The sequence below is a fragment of the Equus asinus genome, chromosome 7, assembly GCF_041296235.1.
Source record: "Equus asinus isolate D_3611 breed Donkey chromosome 7, EquAss-T2T_v2, whole genome shotgun sequence".
NCBI classification, from domain to species: Eukaryota; Metazoa; Chordata; class Mammalia; order Perissodactyla; family Equidae; genus Equus; species Equus asinus.
In genome coordinates this window covers 45,663,993-45,678,094 of record NC_091796.1, presented here as the reverse complement: position 1 = coordinate 45,678,094, position 14,102 = coordinate 45,663,993, and the positions used below count along the sequence as shown (strand labels likewise).

At 41.4% G+C, this 14,102-nt stretch overlaps 1 protein-coding gene and 1 long non-coding RNA gene across 8 annotated transcripts in view; one reads left to right on the top strand and one right to left on the bottom strand.

Annotated features, from left to right (window-relative positions):
• CHST9 (carbohydrate sulfotransferase 9) overlaps positions 1-14,102 on the bottom strand; it is a 251,903-nt gene that overhangs the window by 26,527 nt on the left and 211,274 nt on the right. For all 6 annotated transcript variants that reach the window (XM_070513269.1, XM_070513272.1, XM_044774524.2 and 3 more), the window contains one exon: positions 7,891-7,928. In XM_070513269.1, coding sequence (XP_070369370.1) covers positions 7,891-7,928 — 38 coding nt within the window. The remainder of the gene's footprint in view (positions 1-7,890; positions 7,929-14,102) is intronic.
• The window catches only part of LOC139045665 (uncharacterized), a 52,616-nt gene that overhangs the window by 14,212 nt on the left and 24,302 nt on the right, over positions 1-14,102 (top strand). The gene's annotated exons all lie outside the window — the stretch shown is intronic.

The following is a 14,102-nucleotide window of genomic DNA, read 5'->3' as shown; positions in this document are numbered from 1 at the left end:
GCCCCATTTTGATCATAGCTTTAACCCAAGAAGTGAAAGAAAGACTTTCTACACAGGTGGTCTTTGAGTTATTGAGTACTGAGGGGGTCTCTACTAATTGTGTCCCTGGCTAGCAGAACTTGGCTACTGAGGTTTGTTGTTAGATGTTGAGAGAAAAATCACAAATGTTGGTGCTAACCATTTTACTAATAAAATCTGCTAAGCTGAAAAGTTTCAGTTACCCACTTACTCACATTCAGGTACAGATGTTAGCGAGTAGGGAGGGAAATGATTAGAAAAACTGAAGAAAAAAAAAAGGAGGAAAAAGAAGAGAAACTGATTAACTAGAAATCACTTAGGGAAAATATTTCACTGGCCTATTGGGTGATAGCATCTTAGGTGGTGTGATTTGTTTACACTAGATGGTAAATTAACTACTTTTATTCTTTTTAATAGATGCTACAGTTTCAGCACTGTTTCAGTATCCCATATTTTCTCACATGAGGACACATGCAATGATACTGTTATTACTAATAGTGAGGAACTTATAAAAGAGTTCTTAGAAGGTATTTTTCTGGAAAATAAAAGAACAAGAGAACATTTTATAGTTGATGAGAATAAAGGTTTCTATTTCAATTTTCGTTTTATGGCCATGATAGTTCTGTCTGGGCTCTGCCAAGGAAAACTGTCAGTGGACAACAAATTATTCCAATGTATACTTTTTTGTTTTCCAGCTTTGAATCTCTTTTCAGGTGACAAGTAGTTTTTCTCTAAGATCAGATTCACTTGATTTTTCACTTAATTAAAAGGCAATTTAATGCTCAACAGGAATCCCAGAGTGAGTATATGCTCATCTTGATTGTTAAAATGCTTTGAAAAAAAGACCCACTACATCATAAATATCTGTATGCTAGGGTCTCTTAACCAATTGCTTCAGAGTTGGTGTCAAAATTGGAGTGCCGATTAGGTGGTCATAAGTGGGATCGTTTCTGTTAAGAAAAACTTCCAGAACAAGTAGTGATAACACAAGATTGAAGAGAAACGATTTCAGAATGAGATACACATGGATTCTGATGCCAGCTCTGTGCCTCTAAATAAAGACATTCCAAGTAGCATAGAATGGTGGCTGGTGCTTCCACTGTAGCCTTGGGTTGCTTGCTTCCATGCTAGTGTGTGATCTTGGGCAAGGTACTTAACCTCACTGGCCTTGACTGCCTTGATTTATAGGTACCTCACAGGGTTACTGCTGTGAGGTTTACAAGAGAAAATTTTACCAACACACAGAAAGCTCATTAAGCACTTAATAATAATGCCAACCATTATTATTACTAATTTAGTGATAAGCACGGCAGGACTTGAAAAATTACTACACCTTTCAAGCCTGAGTTTCCACCTGAATAAAAAGGAGATTAAAGTATGCATCCTCATGGGGTTGTTGAGACAAATAAATGAGATGACGCATTGAGTGACTAGCACAATTATTGGTTGAAATTATTCAGAAGACTTCTGAGTGTTTGAGTGAGAATTATCTGCATATTTGATTCCTAACAGATCTTGCAGTGTTGCTAATAAACAATTTTCTTTATTCAAACCATTACATTCTTCTTCTGTTCATGCTTAAAACACCCAGGGGCCATTTTTCTCCTCCTCCCTTTGTCTTGATGATATATTTCCATGGACTATTGTCTATTATCTATTTCCACAGACAACCTCAAACAATATTTTTGCTTTCTTGGCTTCCAATTAAAGAAGCGAGTCCCAGCTCACCTTTTACATTTACATGTAAGTATTTTCTAGATATGAAGCCATCTGACCTTTAATAAAGACCATCTTTTATAAACCCTTCTTTGTTAACCACCACTAGCGCCACCACTTTTTGATCTTTTCAGTCTTGCTCTCAAGCATTTTTTAAAAAGACTCCTAAGTTGGATAGCTTTTTCAAAGCACAACTGCCAACTCTCGAAGGTAATCTTAAAAGAGAATTAGGGGGATGGGATCTTTACTAGCTCCATTAGTAGTGACCTTGCAAAGAGAAACTCTCTTGAAGTCAAAGTTGTTTCCTTGAGATCATGGCCATTTTGATAAGAATAGTGCAAGGTAATGCAATCCCACTTTAAATTTAGAAGTTGTAAAGTTCACGCTACACTGAAAAGGCAGCAGTGAATGGCATTGCCATACTTACATTCAAGAAAAAAATCAGTTGCCCAAGTCTTTACCTGAGCAAATCATTTAACGGACATTCTACAGGCATTATGGAATGTAGAAATAAAGGTGAAACAATGGTGTGGGTCTCCCTGCCCTTCGACTCTTTCATTCTCCAACTGTGTGACCATTATTCGTAGAAATCATGTGCAGGCTTAGCTTGTTCCTTCTGTTTTTGGTTCAGATTCCTTGCCGGGGAGGGCAAAGGACAGCACTTGGTTTCTGCCTTGTAAGCGTCAATGACACAACAGGTTTGGGCAGTCTGGTGTACAGAGAGTAGACTGCCCACATTGAGCAGTCCCTCTGGCTACTAGGATAATAATTTAGTGAGCTGAAGAATTTACATTCGACCAGCAATTGGTTGCGTGTTTATGATGTGCAAGGTCCAACTAACAGTGAACACAGAAATTAACCAAACATGATTTCGTCCCTTTAGGAGGAGACTATCTGGTTACAAAATCATATACGGATAAATAGAATATAGAGTAGAAAATACAAGGATCTACAGCAAAGGGGCAGAAAAATAATATGGGAGCACAGAAGAGGGAGAGATTATTCTCAGCTACACGCTGAAGGAAAGGTTCATGGAAGAGGTGGTATCTAAGTTAGGTCTTGGAATATGAGTAAATTTCGCACATGCAAAGAAAGGGGCATGTTGATCGAACAGTTTTATATACTACACAATAACTTTACATAAGGGAGCAGAATGGGAAATAAGTCTTTGGAGGTGAGAAGCAAGCTTTCTAAAGGACTATGAAATCACAAGGCCTCAGATTGCAGACTCAAAGGTTAGGATTTTATCCTATGGACAACAGACACGGGGGTTCAACCTTGGCTTTTTATTAGAATCACATATTGAGTGTTTAAAGCTGCCGATGTCTCTGTAGGGTCATCCCTAACATTTGTGGGGCCTAGGGAAAGAGTATGAATGGAGGCCCACATACTGTATGCCTTTATTTAAAATAATAGATTTAAAAATTTTAAAGTAGGTGATACCCAAGACCTGGCGCTTGTTTCCACCCAGGGCCTCAGCCTGTCCCAAAGGACTGCTCTGAGTTTGGAGGCTAAAGGGTACCCCCCAGGCCCTGAGGGCCATATTGCCACCAGAAGCCTAAGTGTTTGCCTGGACCTCCAGGAGGAGGGTAGGGGAGATGGACTCAGGCCAGGGACTCCCCGGCAGTGGTGGACCTGCCCCCTCAACGACGCGGCCGCCTCAGCCCGGCTCTGCAGGCTCCTGGGGAGGGTAGGCCCTCTTACCTCAGGCTCACTTGCCTGACTCGGGATTGCCAGGCACTTCTACCCACCCGAAACTCCAGCCACCCGCTCCACTTACCTCCCACGCAGAGGGAAGCGCGGAAGCACAGTTACCCCAGGAACGCCATCCGCCTACACGTCCTCTCTCTTCCGGGGATGTGGGGTGGCTACCTTGCAACTAAAGCAGCTCCTCTATCTCTGGTTTCAAAGAGCACTGGCTGAGTTTTTATCCCCCGGCCCGACGCCACCCCACTCAATGAGAGGGTCCAATTCAGCCGTGGTCCTGCTCCCATATATTTTGTGTGTTTAATTAATTATCAAACTTTAAAAAATGAGGCTGAAAAGAAAAAAAAAAAAGTCTTTGTATTTCTGTGTTTGTGATGTTTGGGGTCTTCTGAAGCACATGACCCCTCTTGCCTCGTCTAAGGGTTGTGCTATGTCTGAAGCCAACTACTGACCCAGAATTTCTTGGGTTGGCGGTGAGGGTCGGGGAGGGGTCTCAGGGTCTGTGCTAAGGGAGCTTCACAGGCTATTACAATGCACAGGCAGGATTAATAATCACTGCTAAAAGTGGGGGCAGGGTTTCTGTTTAATTTGTGCTTTTTAACAGTGGAGGGATGCTAGACGATTGGTATTTTAGAAAGTAAAGTGGAGCAGCATGGAAGATGAATGGAAAGGTGGTGAGACTGAAGCTGGAGAGCCTTAAGGAGCCACCCAGCAAGTGAGACGAGGGCCTGGAGGAAGCAGGGGCCTTGGGCTGGGCGGAGGAGGAGAAGCCAGATTGGAGAGGGCGACAGGAGATCACACCAGCAGAGCTTGGAGGTCAGAGGGAGAGAAGGAGTTGAGGACGCCTCTGAGGTTTCCAGCTTGTTATGGGTTGAACTGTGTCCCCCAAACACATCTGCTGAAATCCTAACTCCTGGTACCTGTGAATGTGACCTTATTTGGAAATAGGGTCTTTGCAGATGTAATCAAGTTAAGATGACGTCACTAGGGGGCCCTAGGCCAATATGGCTGGTGTCCTTATAAGAAGAGAAGAGACACACAGGGAGGACAGCCATGTGATGAGAGGCAGTGATTGACGTGATGCAGCTACAAGCCAAGGAATGTCAAGGATTGCTGGCTATTGCCAGAAGCAAGGAAGGATCCTCCTCTACAGGTTTCAGGGAGACTGTGGCCCTACCGACACCTTGATTTCAAACTTCCAGCCTCCAAAACTGTGAGACAATGCATTTGTGTTGTTTGAAAGCACTGCGCTGGGACAGTTGGTTACAGCAGCCCCAGAAGCAAATCCGTAAGCTGTAACAGCACGCCGAGGGGGTTGGCTCTCTCTGAACTGGGCAATGGGTGAACACAAGCGTTTGTCATAGCAGGTGCCTGAACTGTGAATGTTCACCACAACACGCACATCCTCCACAAGAAACGGAGCCCTATATTCAGTGTCCCCCTTTGTCACCTAGCTGCATAAAAACAAAGTATTAATTCACTATGGGTTTCAGTTATCTACCATACAGAAAGGCAGAAACAGAAGGTATTAATTTACTACAGGTTTCAATTGTCTGCTATATAATAAGGCAGTTTCCAAAAGTTAAGTTAAAAGTTTTTTATATTCAGTTTTCCCATTCTCCTACTGACCATATTGTAATTTGGTTTTGAAGGATTTGGGGTAGTATTTTAAGCTATTATCTTTAATCTACCACAGTAAAAATTATTCGGAAAACCTACAGGAGATTTCATCTCTATAAGGAACATTTTTCAGAGAGGAAATTGTTGCAGCACTGAACTGCCAAAGAGACAGCTGAAAAAAATGGGTCATGCATTCATCCCATTCTGGGACATAAGCTGCCAAGCGGTTCACTGCTCATTTTTGTCCTCTTCTCGTAAACAAGCTGCATTAACAAGTTACTTTAAAAAAGCATACTAATTTCCCCAGTGAATTACACAGGAAAGAACCCAGCGTTCCCCCTGGAGAACTCAAATAGTTGTTTGTTCTCCAGCTCAGGTGTGGTAAAATAGCTGTGGGCTAGAAATGCACGCTGGATGTTGGCCAGCAGGCTTGAGCTTTCCCTCCACCGCAGCCCTGATTTCTCTCATTGGTGTGCAACTCGTAGCTTGCCTAATGGGGGGGAAAAAAAAAGGACTCGATTTTCAATTTCAATTTAATTACACAATATATAGTGCCCGGTGGGAAGGATTTAGGGGCAAGATTAACGCTCAACGGTGCTCTATTTTACATTCCTTTTTGATAAAAGAACTCTGTATTGATTATCCAAAGTGAGATTTCAAAAATGTTTTTGAAGGGTCAAATTCTTTGGGTGGCACAGTGATTTAAAGAAGGGGTGAGACTTTGTTTCTTGGCTCTTTGCCAGAATTTAGATGTATTAGAGGTGTAAGATGCCTCTGAATTGTACTGCCAGGACATTCTTGAGAGTGGGGAGCACCTCCCTACTTGAGAGAAGAAAGAATAGAAATTCCATTGTAGAATTAGAAATACCAGCTGGCAGGTACTAATTGAACAATACAGCTCTCTGTTCTGAGAATGACTATGTAACTAATATACTTAAGACCCTTCCCTCTTATGTTAAAGTCAAAAGAATTTCACTCTCTTCTTGGGACTGACAGCCATTATGATTTTATCTGGCATCAAATCAATGTTTAAGATTATGAGTAAGTATTTGGTGTTCTATTTTGGTGTCCACATCTTCTATCAGTTTAGCCAAATGTAAAAAGAAGGAAAATACAGGAAATGAAAATCTGCCCGTAAGGCGTGGCCTTAATATATTTCTTGACCAACTGCTTTAACTTGTTAATAAAGAAAACAGGTCTCTTTATAAGGAAATGTATTCCCTACGTGACTTAAATAAATAAAAATGGTAGCAATAAACTTTACTGGTCTACTGTTGCTCAGCCTTCCCAAACCGCTTGAGTATATACAAATAATTGAAAATACAATAATAAAGAAACTAAGCTGAAAAGGCAAACAAACTGTTTGTAATAGCCAACTGATTTTGCCATTGCACAATGACAGCATTTTCAAATATTAACATGGCTGCTACTACGAGTCAATGTTTGAGATTATATTCAAAAGCAAAATGGCACCTGATCAGCATTAGATTTTGCCTACTGCATTTGCAGTATAGTCCATTAGCCAAACAAGTTAACTATTTTTAAAGCTTGATGAGTTAAAGGGCATCTGGTACAGATTAGGTAAATTTAGAACTTAATTTGGGTGGAATGACAATAGGGACGAGAATTGGAACTTATTTGGAGTACATTACAAGAAGACTGTGGAAAATGTACTCTTGTCTGGTATAAATGTAGATTTACCACTCTTCTCTTTGGCAAGGGTGAGTTATAATTTATCCGAGAAGAGAACCATGACAAAAAGACATGGCAATTTATGTCCACAGTGAAGCCTGGGCATATTTTGTCACAGGTCAGTATCCACATTCCCTGAGTCCAGTGGCACAGGAAGCATTCAGAGAAACTGCAGCTATACTGACCTATGGGAAGAGGAGGTGGGGTGGGGCAAGACAGGGTTTGGCGAAGGCCGTCCTTGATTTGTATGTGTGGCTGCCTGTGTCAAGCCCCTTAAGCAGTTACACAGAGTGACTCCATCTACTGGTGGTAAATATAAAAAATAAATCAGTAAAAAGATTGGATAAGAAAATAGTGAAGCAGACGGGAAGACATTGGCTAACGTGGATAGAACTCAAAGACTGGAATGGAAATTCAGCTTGTACATTACCACAGCTAGGGATCCAGCTCTTAACTGTTTGGGAGGGAGTGGCTTTCAGCTGGGTGAATTAAAACTTGGGAAAATCACAGAGGAGAGTCACCTTAGTTGAGGGAAAAGTAGATAAAAGTATCTATTTGCAGCCGTGATAGTATCAATGCAGAGGTCACAGCATGCTCAGAGAGTAGCTTACAAGTGAGAACTGGCAGATTCCCACTTCTCCACTGTTTCCCATCCTTGGGTGTGTGGAGGGAAGGAATGAGATGGGGGAGACAAAGAAAGTATGTGATCATCCACATATGACCAATTCATTTGTTCTTAGAACTGATAATGTATATATTACTCATACCCATAACCAGCAATGCCCTTTTATTTATTTATTTATTTTTTGCTGAGGAAGATTAGCCCTGAGCTAACATCTCTTGTCAATCTTCCTCTTTTTGCTGAGAAAAATTGTCCCTGAGCTAACATCTGTGCCCGTCTTCCTCTATTTTGTATGTGGGATGCCACCACAGCATGGCTTGATGAGCAGTGCATAAGTCCACGCCCAGGATCCGAACCTCTGGACCCTGGGCTGCCAAAGTGGAGTGCACGAACTTAACCACTATGCCACCAGGCTGGCCCCAATGCCTTTTTTTTTAAAAAAAATTTACAAATGTTTAATTATTAACATTTAAAGCAAAATTCTGTATTACAGTTTATGACAAGTGAGGATATACCTGGTTGGTGATATGTTCCTGGATTTTTTCTCTAGTCACTGAAAGAGAAAGCAGAAAGAAATTTCACATTAAAGTATGAAAATGAATAAAATGCATAAATGAATAAAATCCTGCTCTGTTCTCACTCAAAACTCTAATAGCAGTCACGGGCTCTCTGAGCAAGGACTGGTATCACAATATAGACTTTCACAATCACTCCAATAACTGGAATAAAAAAAAGTCAAACCTAAATAAACCACATTAGACAAAGATAATAGAAAGTGAAATGGAAATCTGGGAAGGGTGAGACCAGAACAATGTATTAAACTTTGGCAGAGAAATGAAAGAGATGAAAAGGACTGAAGAAAAATTTGAACAGCAGCCAGTCAAAGGTTTCCAAACAATGACAACTTGTTCAAGTATAACTAACACTGAGCTCGTGGAAACTTGAGGACTGGACAGGGAGGTGGCAGGTGGCAGAAGTGCTACTTTTTAAAACTTTTCTCTTACTTGTGAAGATGATGAAGACATTATTATACTTTGTTATTATAGTACTGCTAGAGATGAAAGTACAAACCAATAGTTTTATAAACTGTATCTTGGTCAGGACACAAAGAAATGAGAGTAACATATGAAAGGCAACAGAGAGGTATAAATAAAGACACTAAAATAATAAACTTCAGTCATGAAAATAGCCTGAAAGAGATCAGTGTTATATATGTCCTAAATAGAAGGAAATAAATCCTTAGTCATAATAAACAACGAACAAACCACTAGGAAACAGAGGAATGAAGGAATTTTGTGGCACCACAGTTACTATGTGCTTGTGCACATCTCAGTGTGATACATACACTTTATTAAATATGTCCTCTTAAAATTTTAATTAAGATAATTGTGCAGCCACTCGCCATTTATAAGAAATAATGCAGACAGATTCCATGTACCCTTTGCCAAGTTTCTCCTGCCTGTAACATATGGAAGATCTGTAGTACAATAACACAACCAGGATACTGATGTTGACACAGTCAAGATACAGAGCATACAGAGCACAAGGATCCCTCATGCTGCCTTGTAGCTAACACCTAATGCCAATCTCTCTCTTTTTGCTGAGGAAGTTTCACCATGAGCTGACATCTAGTGCCAATCTTCCTCTTTTTGTATGTGAGCTGCCACCACAGCATGGCTACTGGGCCGCTGAAGTGGAGCTGGCCAAACTTAACCACTAGGTCACTGGGGCTGGCCCCCTCATGTTGCCCTTTTATAGCCACATCTACTTCCCTCCCACTCTCTTCTTAATCCAAGGCAACCACTAATCTGTTCTTCACTTCTATCACTTTGTCATTTCAAGAATGTTGTATAAATGGAATCATACATTTTATAACCTTTTGAGATAGGCTTTTCTCACTCAGCATAGTTCTCTGGAGAGTCATCCAGGTTGCTGTGTGTATTCCTGTGAGTTCATTGTTGTTTACTGCTGAGCACTATTCAATGTATGGATGTAGCAAAGTTTGTTTGGCTTTTCATCCATTGAAGGACATTTGGGTATTTTCTAGCTATTATGAATAAACCTTCTATCAACATTTGTGTAAAAGTTTTTATGTGGACACAAGTCTTCATTTCTCTGGGATAAATGCTCAGGAGTGCAATCCCTGGGTTATATGGTAGTTGTATATTCAGTTGCTTAGTAGACTGCCAAACTCTTTTCCAAAAAAAAAGACACGTAATGAATAAGTGATATTTATCAGTCAACTAATCAACCAATAATAAGTATATTTGGAAATTTATTGAGTGTTCAGTACCAGGCTAGGTGTTATATGGGATACGGTAGAAGTATAAGGAGCACAGAAAATGGAAAGGTGGTGTTAAGAGTGAGCTATTCTATCATCCCACTGCCACAAATGCCAGGGGCCAGTCTTGGAGTTTCCAGTTAACGAGAACAAATTTTCCTCATTTTTAATGGCATTGCCCAATTAGATACTCTTGATATGCTTTAATATTTAGATTTCTTTTGTCAGATTACATGTGAAGTGTTTAAAGATGAGTATTTAATGGTTTGTGGGCAAAAATTTGGCTTTTTGAGTCAGATCACCAGTATTGACAAGAAGAGGGGGAAGAATGTTCAGGCAGAAGGAAGGGCATGTGCAAAGCGTGACGAGAGAGCAAGTGTGTCCAAGCCACAGAGAAGAAACCAGTGTGGCCAGAGTGGAGAAGTCTGTGAGGCGGGGGGCATGGTGTGAGATGAGGTTGGACAGCCAGGCAGGAAACATACAGCATGTAACTTCATGTAGACCATTTTTGGGAGATTTATGATCATGCCAAGAGCAGTGGAAAGTCAGCCATGAAGGAGATTTAGGCCAGGTGTAGGTAGGGACATTGGAAGGAACGCCTTGGTTCCATTTGCATTTTTAAAAGACCACTCAACTCTGGTTGCTAACTGGAAATAGGCTGGAGGGGATGTCACAGGTGGCAGCAGCACTACAGAATCTTAGTTTCATTTCCTTGGGAACGAAGGAAATCTGAAGGAATTCAAGAGGAAAATAAGAGCCCAAAAATCCAATAATCACTACCCAATAATGTAGTAACCTACTGGACTCGAGAAAATGGAACAGACAACAACCTGGTATCTAATTACAGCCCTGCCATTTACTAGATGTTTGATTGGGGGCCAGTGACTTAATGCTCTGTCCTATTTTGCCATATATATCAAAGAGTTAATAATATCTACCCCCTCCAGATTTTTGAGGATTAAAATGAAATAAGTATGAATTCTGCAGGCAAAGAGAAGGGCATTTCAGGGAGTTGGGACAGGTAAGTAAAGTCTCAGAGGCAAGAAGAGGGTTGGGTGAATCATGAGATGTTCTGAGTGGCTTATATAGAACAAGCACATACCATAGCAGGAGGAAAGTGTGTGGTGTGGCAAGAGGACAAGAGACCAGCCTTGGGAGGTTGTTGACTTGATTTGAGACTGAGAAGGGCTTTGCAGGCTGTGGGAAGCCAGCAGAGGTTTTTCAGAAGGGGGATGAGGTAACCAAAGCTGTTCTTGAGAAAGATGGCTTGGGTGGTGGTGTGGAGGATGGGTTGAGGGTGAGGGGGAGACCAGTGGCAGAAGGAGCAATAAGCATGTCCCATGTCCAGGCAGGACTGATGAGGGCTTCAGCCCAGGAGTGAGAGCAGGGATGGAGGGATACCTGGAGCAGGGGGCATTTCAGAGGTGGGTTCTGGAGACTGGACACAGGAAGTACAGGAGCAGGGAGCGAGGTCCACCTCCGGGTTTTTAGCTAGGGGAACTTGTGGATAATGATACTAGTGGGAGAAGGAACAGAATTTAAGGGGAAGTTATTACGTGAGCCCTATGGGCTTGTTCCCATAGTTAAAATGAAGAGATGTGTAGGTTATGAAAGCTGACGTGGCAAGTATGGTAGATTGAATAACGGCCCCCCCCCAAAATGTCCATATCCCAATCTCTGTAACCTGTGGATATAGTATCTTACACGGCAAAGGGACTTTATAGATGTGATTAAGTTAAGGATCTTGAGATGGGAAGATTAACTTGGATTATCTGGATGGGCCCAATGTAATCACAAGGGTTCTTATAAGAGACAGACAGGCGAGTCAAAGGCAGGGAGAAGGCGGTGTGACACTGGAAGCAGAGAGATCCAGTGGGTGGAAGGGGATCATGAGCCAGGAATGTGGGCAGCCTCAAGACCTGGAAAAGGGAAGGAAATGGATTCTCCCCTAGAGCTTCCAGGAGGAACACGACTTGCCAATGCCTTGCTTTTAGTCTAGTGAGACCTGTTTTGAACTTCTGACCTCTAGAACTGCAACATTAATAAATTTGTATTACTTTAAACCACAAAGCTTGCGGTAATTTGTTATAGCAGCCATGAGAAATGAATTCAAACAAGCTCTCATGCTCTGTTTTGGCTGTTCTCAAGGGATGGGGAGGAAGCACACCTAGACTGAGGAACCACGATGCCCCAGGCCTATGTTAGGCACCGCAGGAGCAACCTTGTGAAGCAGAGACTATCACTCCTGTTTTTTTAGATAAGGAGACAAAGGATCAAATAAGAAACTTGTTCAAGTTCACATGGTCTATTAGTGAAAGGACACCCAATGACGTAAGATACAGTGTTGCTAGTCTTAACACATAGCAACAGCTGGTTTTTAGGATAAAACCAGTCTGTCTGTCTCACATTTGGGTCTTGTCCCTCCAGCCTTTGGTTAGATGAGGACTAGAAGGGGGAAAAATGAAAACACTAGGCAAGGTGGTTGGAGCGGCAGGTTAAGCAGAACATAGAAATAGCCACTCCAGAATCCTTACATTTTAATCTCATGATGTCTTAAAAAAATGGAGCAGAATAAACTGCAGAGGGAGGTCATGGACATTGTCAGCTCAGCTTATAGTGAACATAGTTTTGGGACACTGCTGTCCATCATGAGCTTTAGGAATGGAAGCTATAGAAACAGCCCAATCCACCCTCACCAAAATTTGAGGGGACCTCTTTCTCCAAGATTTATAATTCTAGGATAACTGCCTCAAATTCTCTGAACTCTAGGATGAGACTCACTCATCTCTCCCATTGTAAGTAATTTGATTCATCACCTCAAACTGAATAAAACTTCAGGTCCAGTCTTTTGCTGCCAAAACAGTTTAAACTCTTCCCAGTTACACGCCCCTTTGAGAACCTAAGAGTCGCCATGAATCTGCTCCTCAGAAAAATGCCAACACATAGCAAAATGGGACAAAGCCAGAAGGCCAAGAGGCCTCTGAAGCCAGGCACAGATTGGCAAGAATCTGCAATTTAAAGTCTATTTTAAACAATAGGCTCCCACGTATGAAATAATTTCTCAGATTCCAGCTCCTCTGGACCATTTTTAGTCCCTCAAAACTAGATTCGTAAGTTGTTTAGCCATTTCCCCTAACTTCACAGACTGGAGGTATGAGTCCATTTCCTTATAGTATATTCATTCTAAAAAATATAATACCTTTAATGTGTCAGGTGCCTCCTAAATGCTGGTGTGCAAAGATGTAAACAGCAGGACGCCCACCCTCAAGAAGGTCAAGGTTAAGTGGGAGAGAGAGATGGAGAGAGAGATAAGTAGAGATAAACTGCAACACCTCCTGAGAAGTATTTTAATAGTTATGAATGACATGCTGTGGGAACAGAAGAGGAGCAACCAATGTGGTTGGTCTTAGGGAACAAATAGGTTTCTGGGAGGTGTGTTGCCATTGACCACTGTTATTCTCCCTTTTAATTTATACAGAAATGTGTCATAAACAACCAAGAACCACAATTTTAATTGATTTATTATTGGCCTTTTACTTAATGGAGTTCAAGGATATCTTCTGTATATAGGCATGTTTGAACAAATGCTTAAAGATATGATGAATACAAGAACTTAAAAATAAGTTTAGATAAGACTCGTCTTTGGGATGTAGGAGTTGTTCATGAGAAGGTGGAACTTGAACCAGATCTTCAAGATGGATCGAATTTGGAAGGCATTGTGAAAAAGACTGCTCTGACTAGAGGAGAGGGTTTTGGAAGAAATACCATCACTCAGGTAGGGTTGGGTGCCCTGGAAACAAGTCAATTGCCTTATGTTTGAAGCAGTAGACAATTTTGGCGCAATTATGATTTATTCAGCATAGACAGGATATGAAGGAAAATTAAACTGGTGAACAGACTGGACAGAGCAAGGAGAGCAGTTGAAGAATATGTAGGAGATGTTCGTGGGGTGAATAAACTAGGTGATGGATTGAGCCTAGACAAGGGAGGTTGAAATGGGAAGAAAGATAAAGAAGAAAATCAAAGAAGCATATGGAAGAAATGTTTGAGAGAAATTGGTAACAAATGGATAAAGGGAATAAAGATCAGAAAGCATCATATCTGGCTCATTTATTCACTTATTTGACAAATATCTGATCAGCTGCCATGTGTCACGTGGGGATACTAAGCTCTGGGGATTCGACTGTGAGCAAGACAGGAACGGGCCTTCATTGCTCCCAAAGAGCTTGTTAGCTCAGTTCCCTCCTTTTCGGTGACATTTTGGTGTCTACTTCTGTACTATAACCTACATTTAGCATTATCCTTTTTATAGGGAAGCTCAAGCTGTTTTGAAGGTGCCACCTGTGAAGTCCTGAGATGGGGCAAGGAAAAGGAGGTGGGCTTATGAATCTCTTCCTCTTTCTTGGAGTACAAATATGCCTATTATTTTTCTGTGTATTATATAGA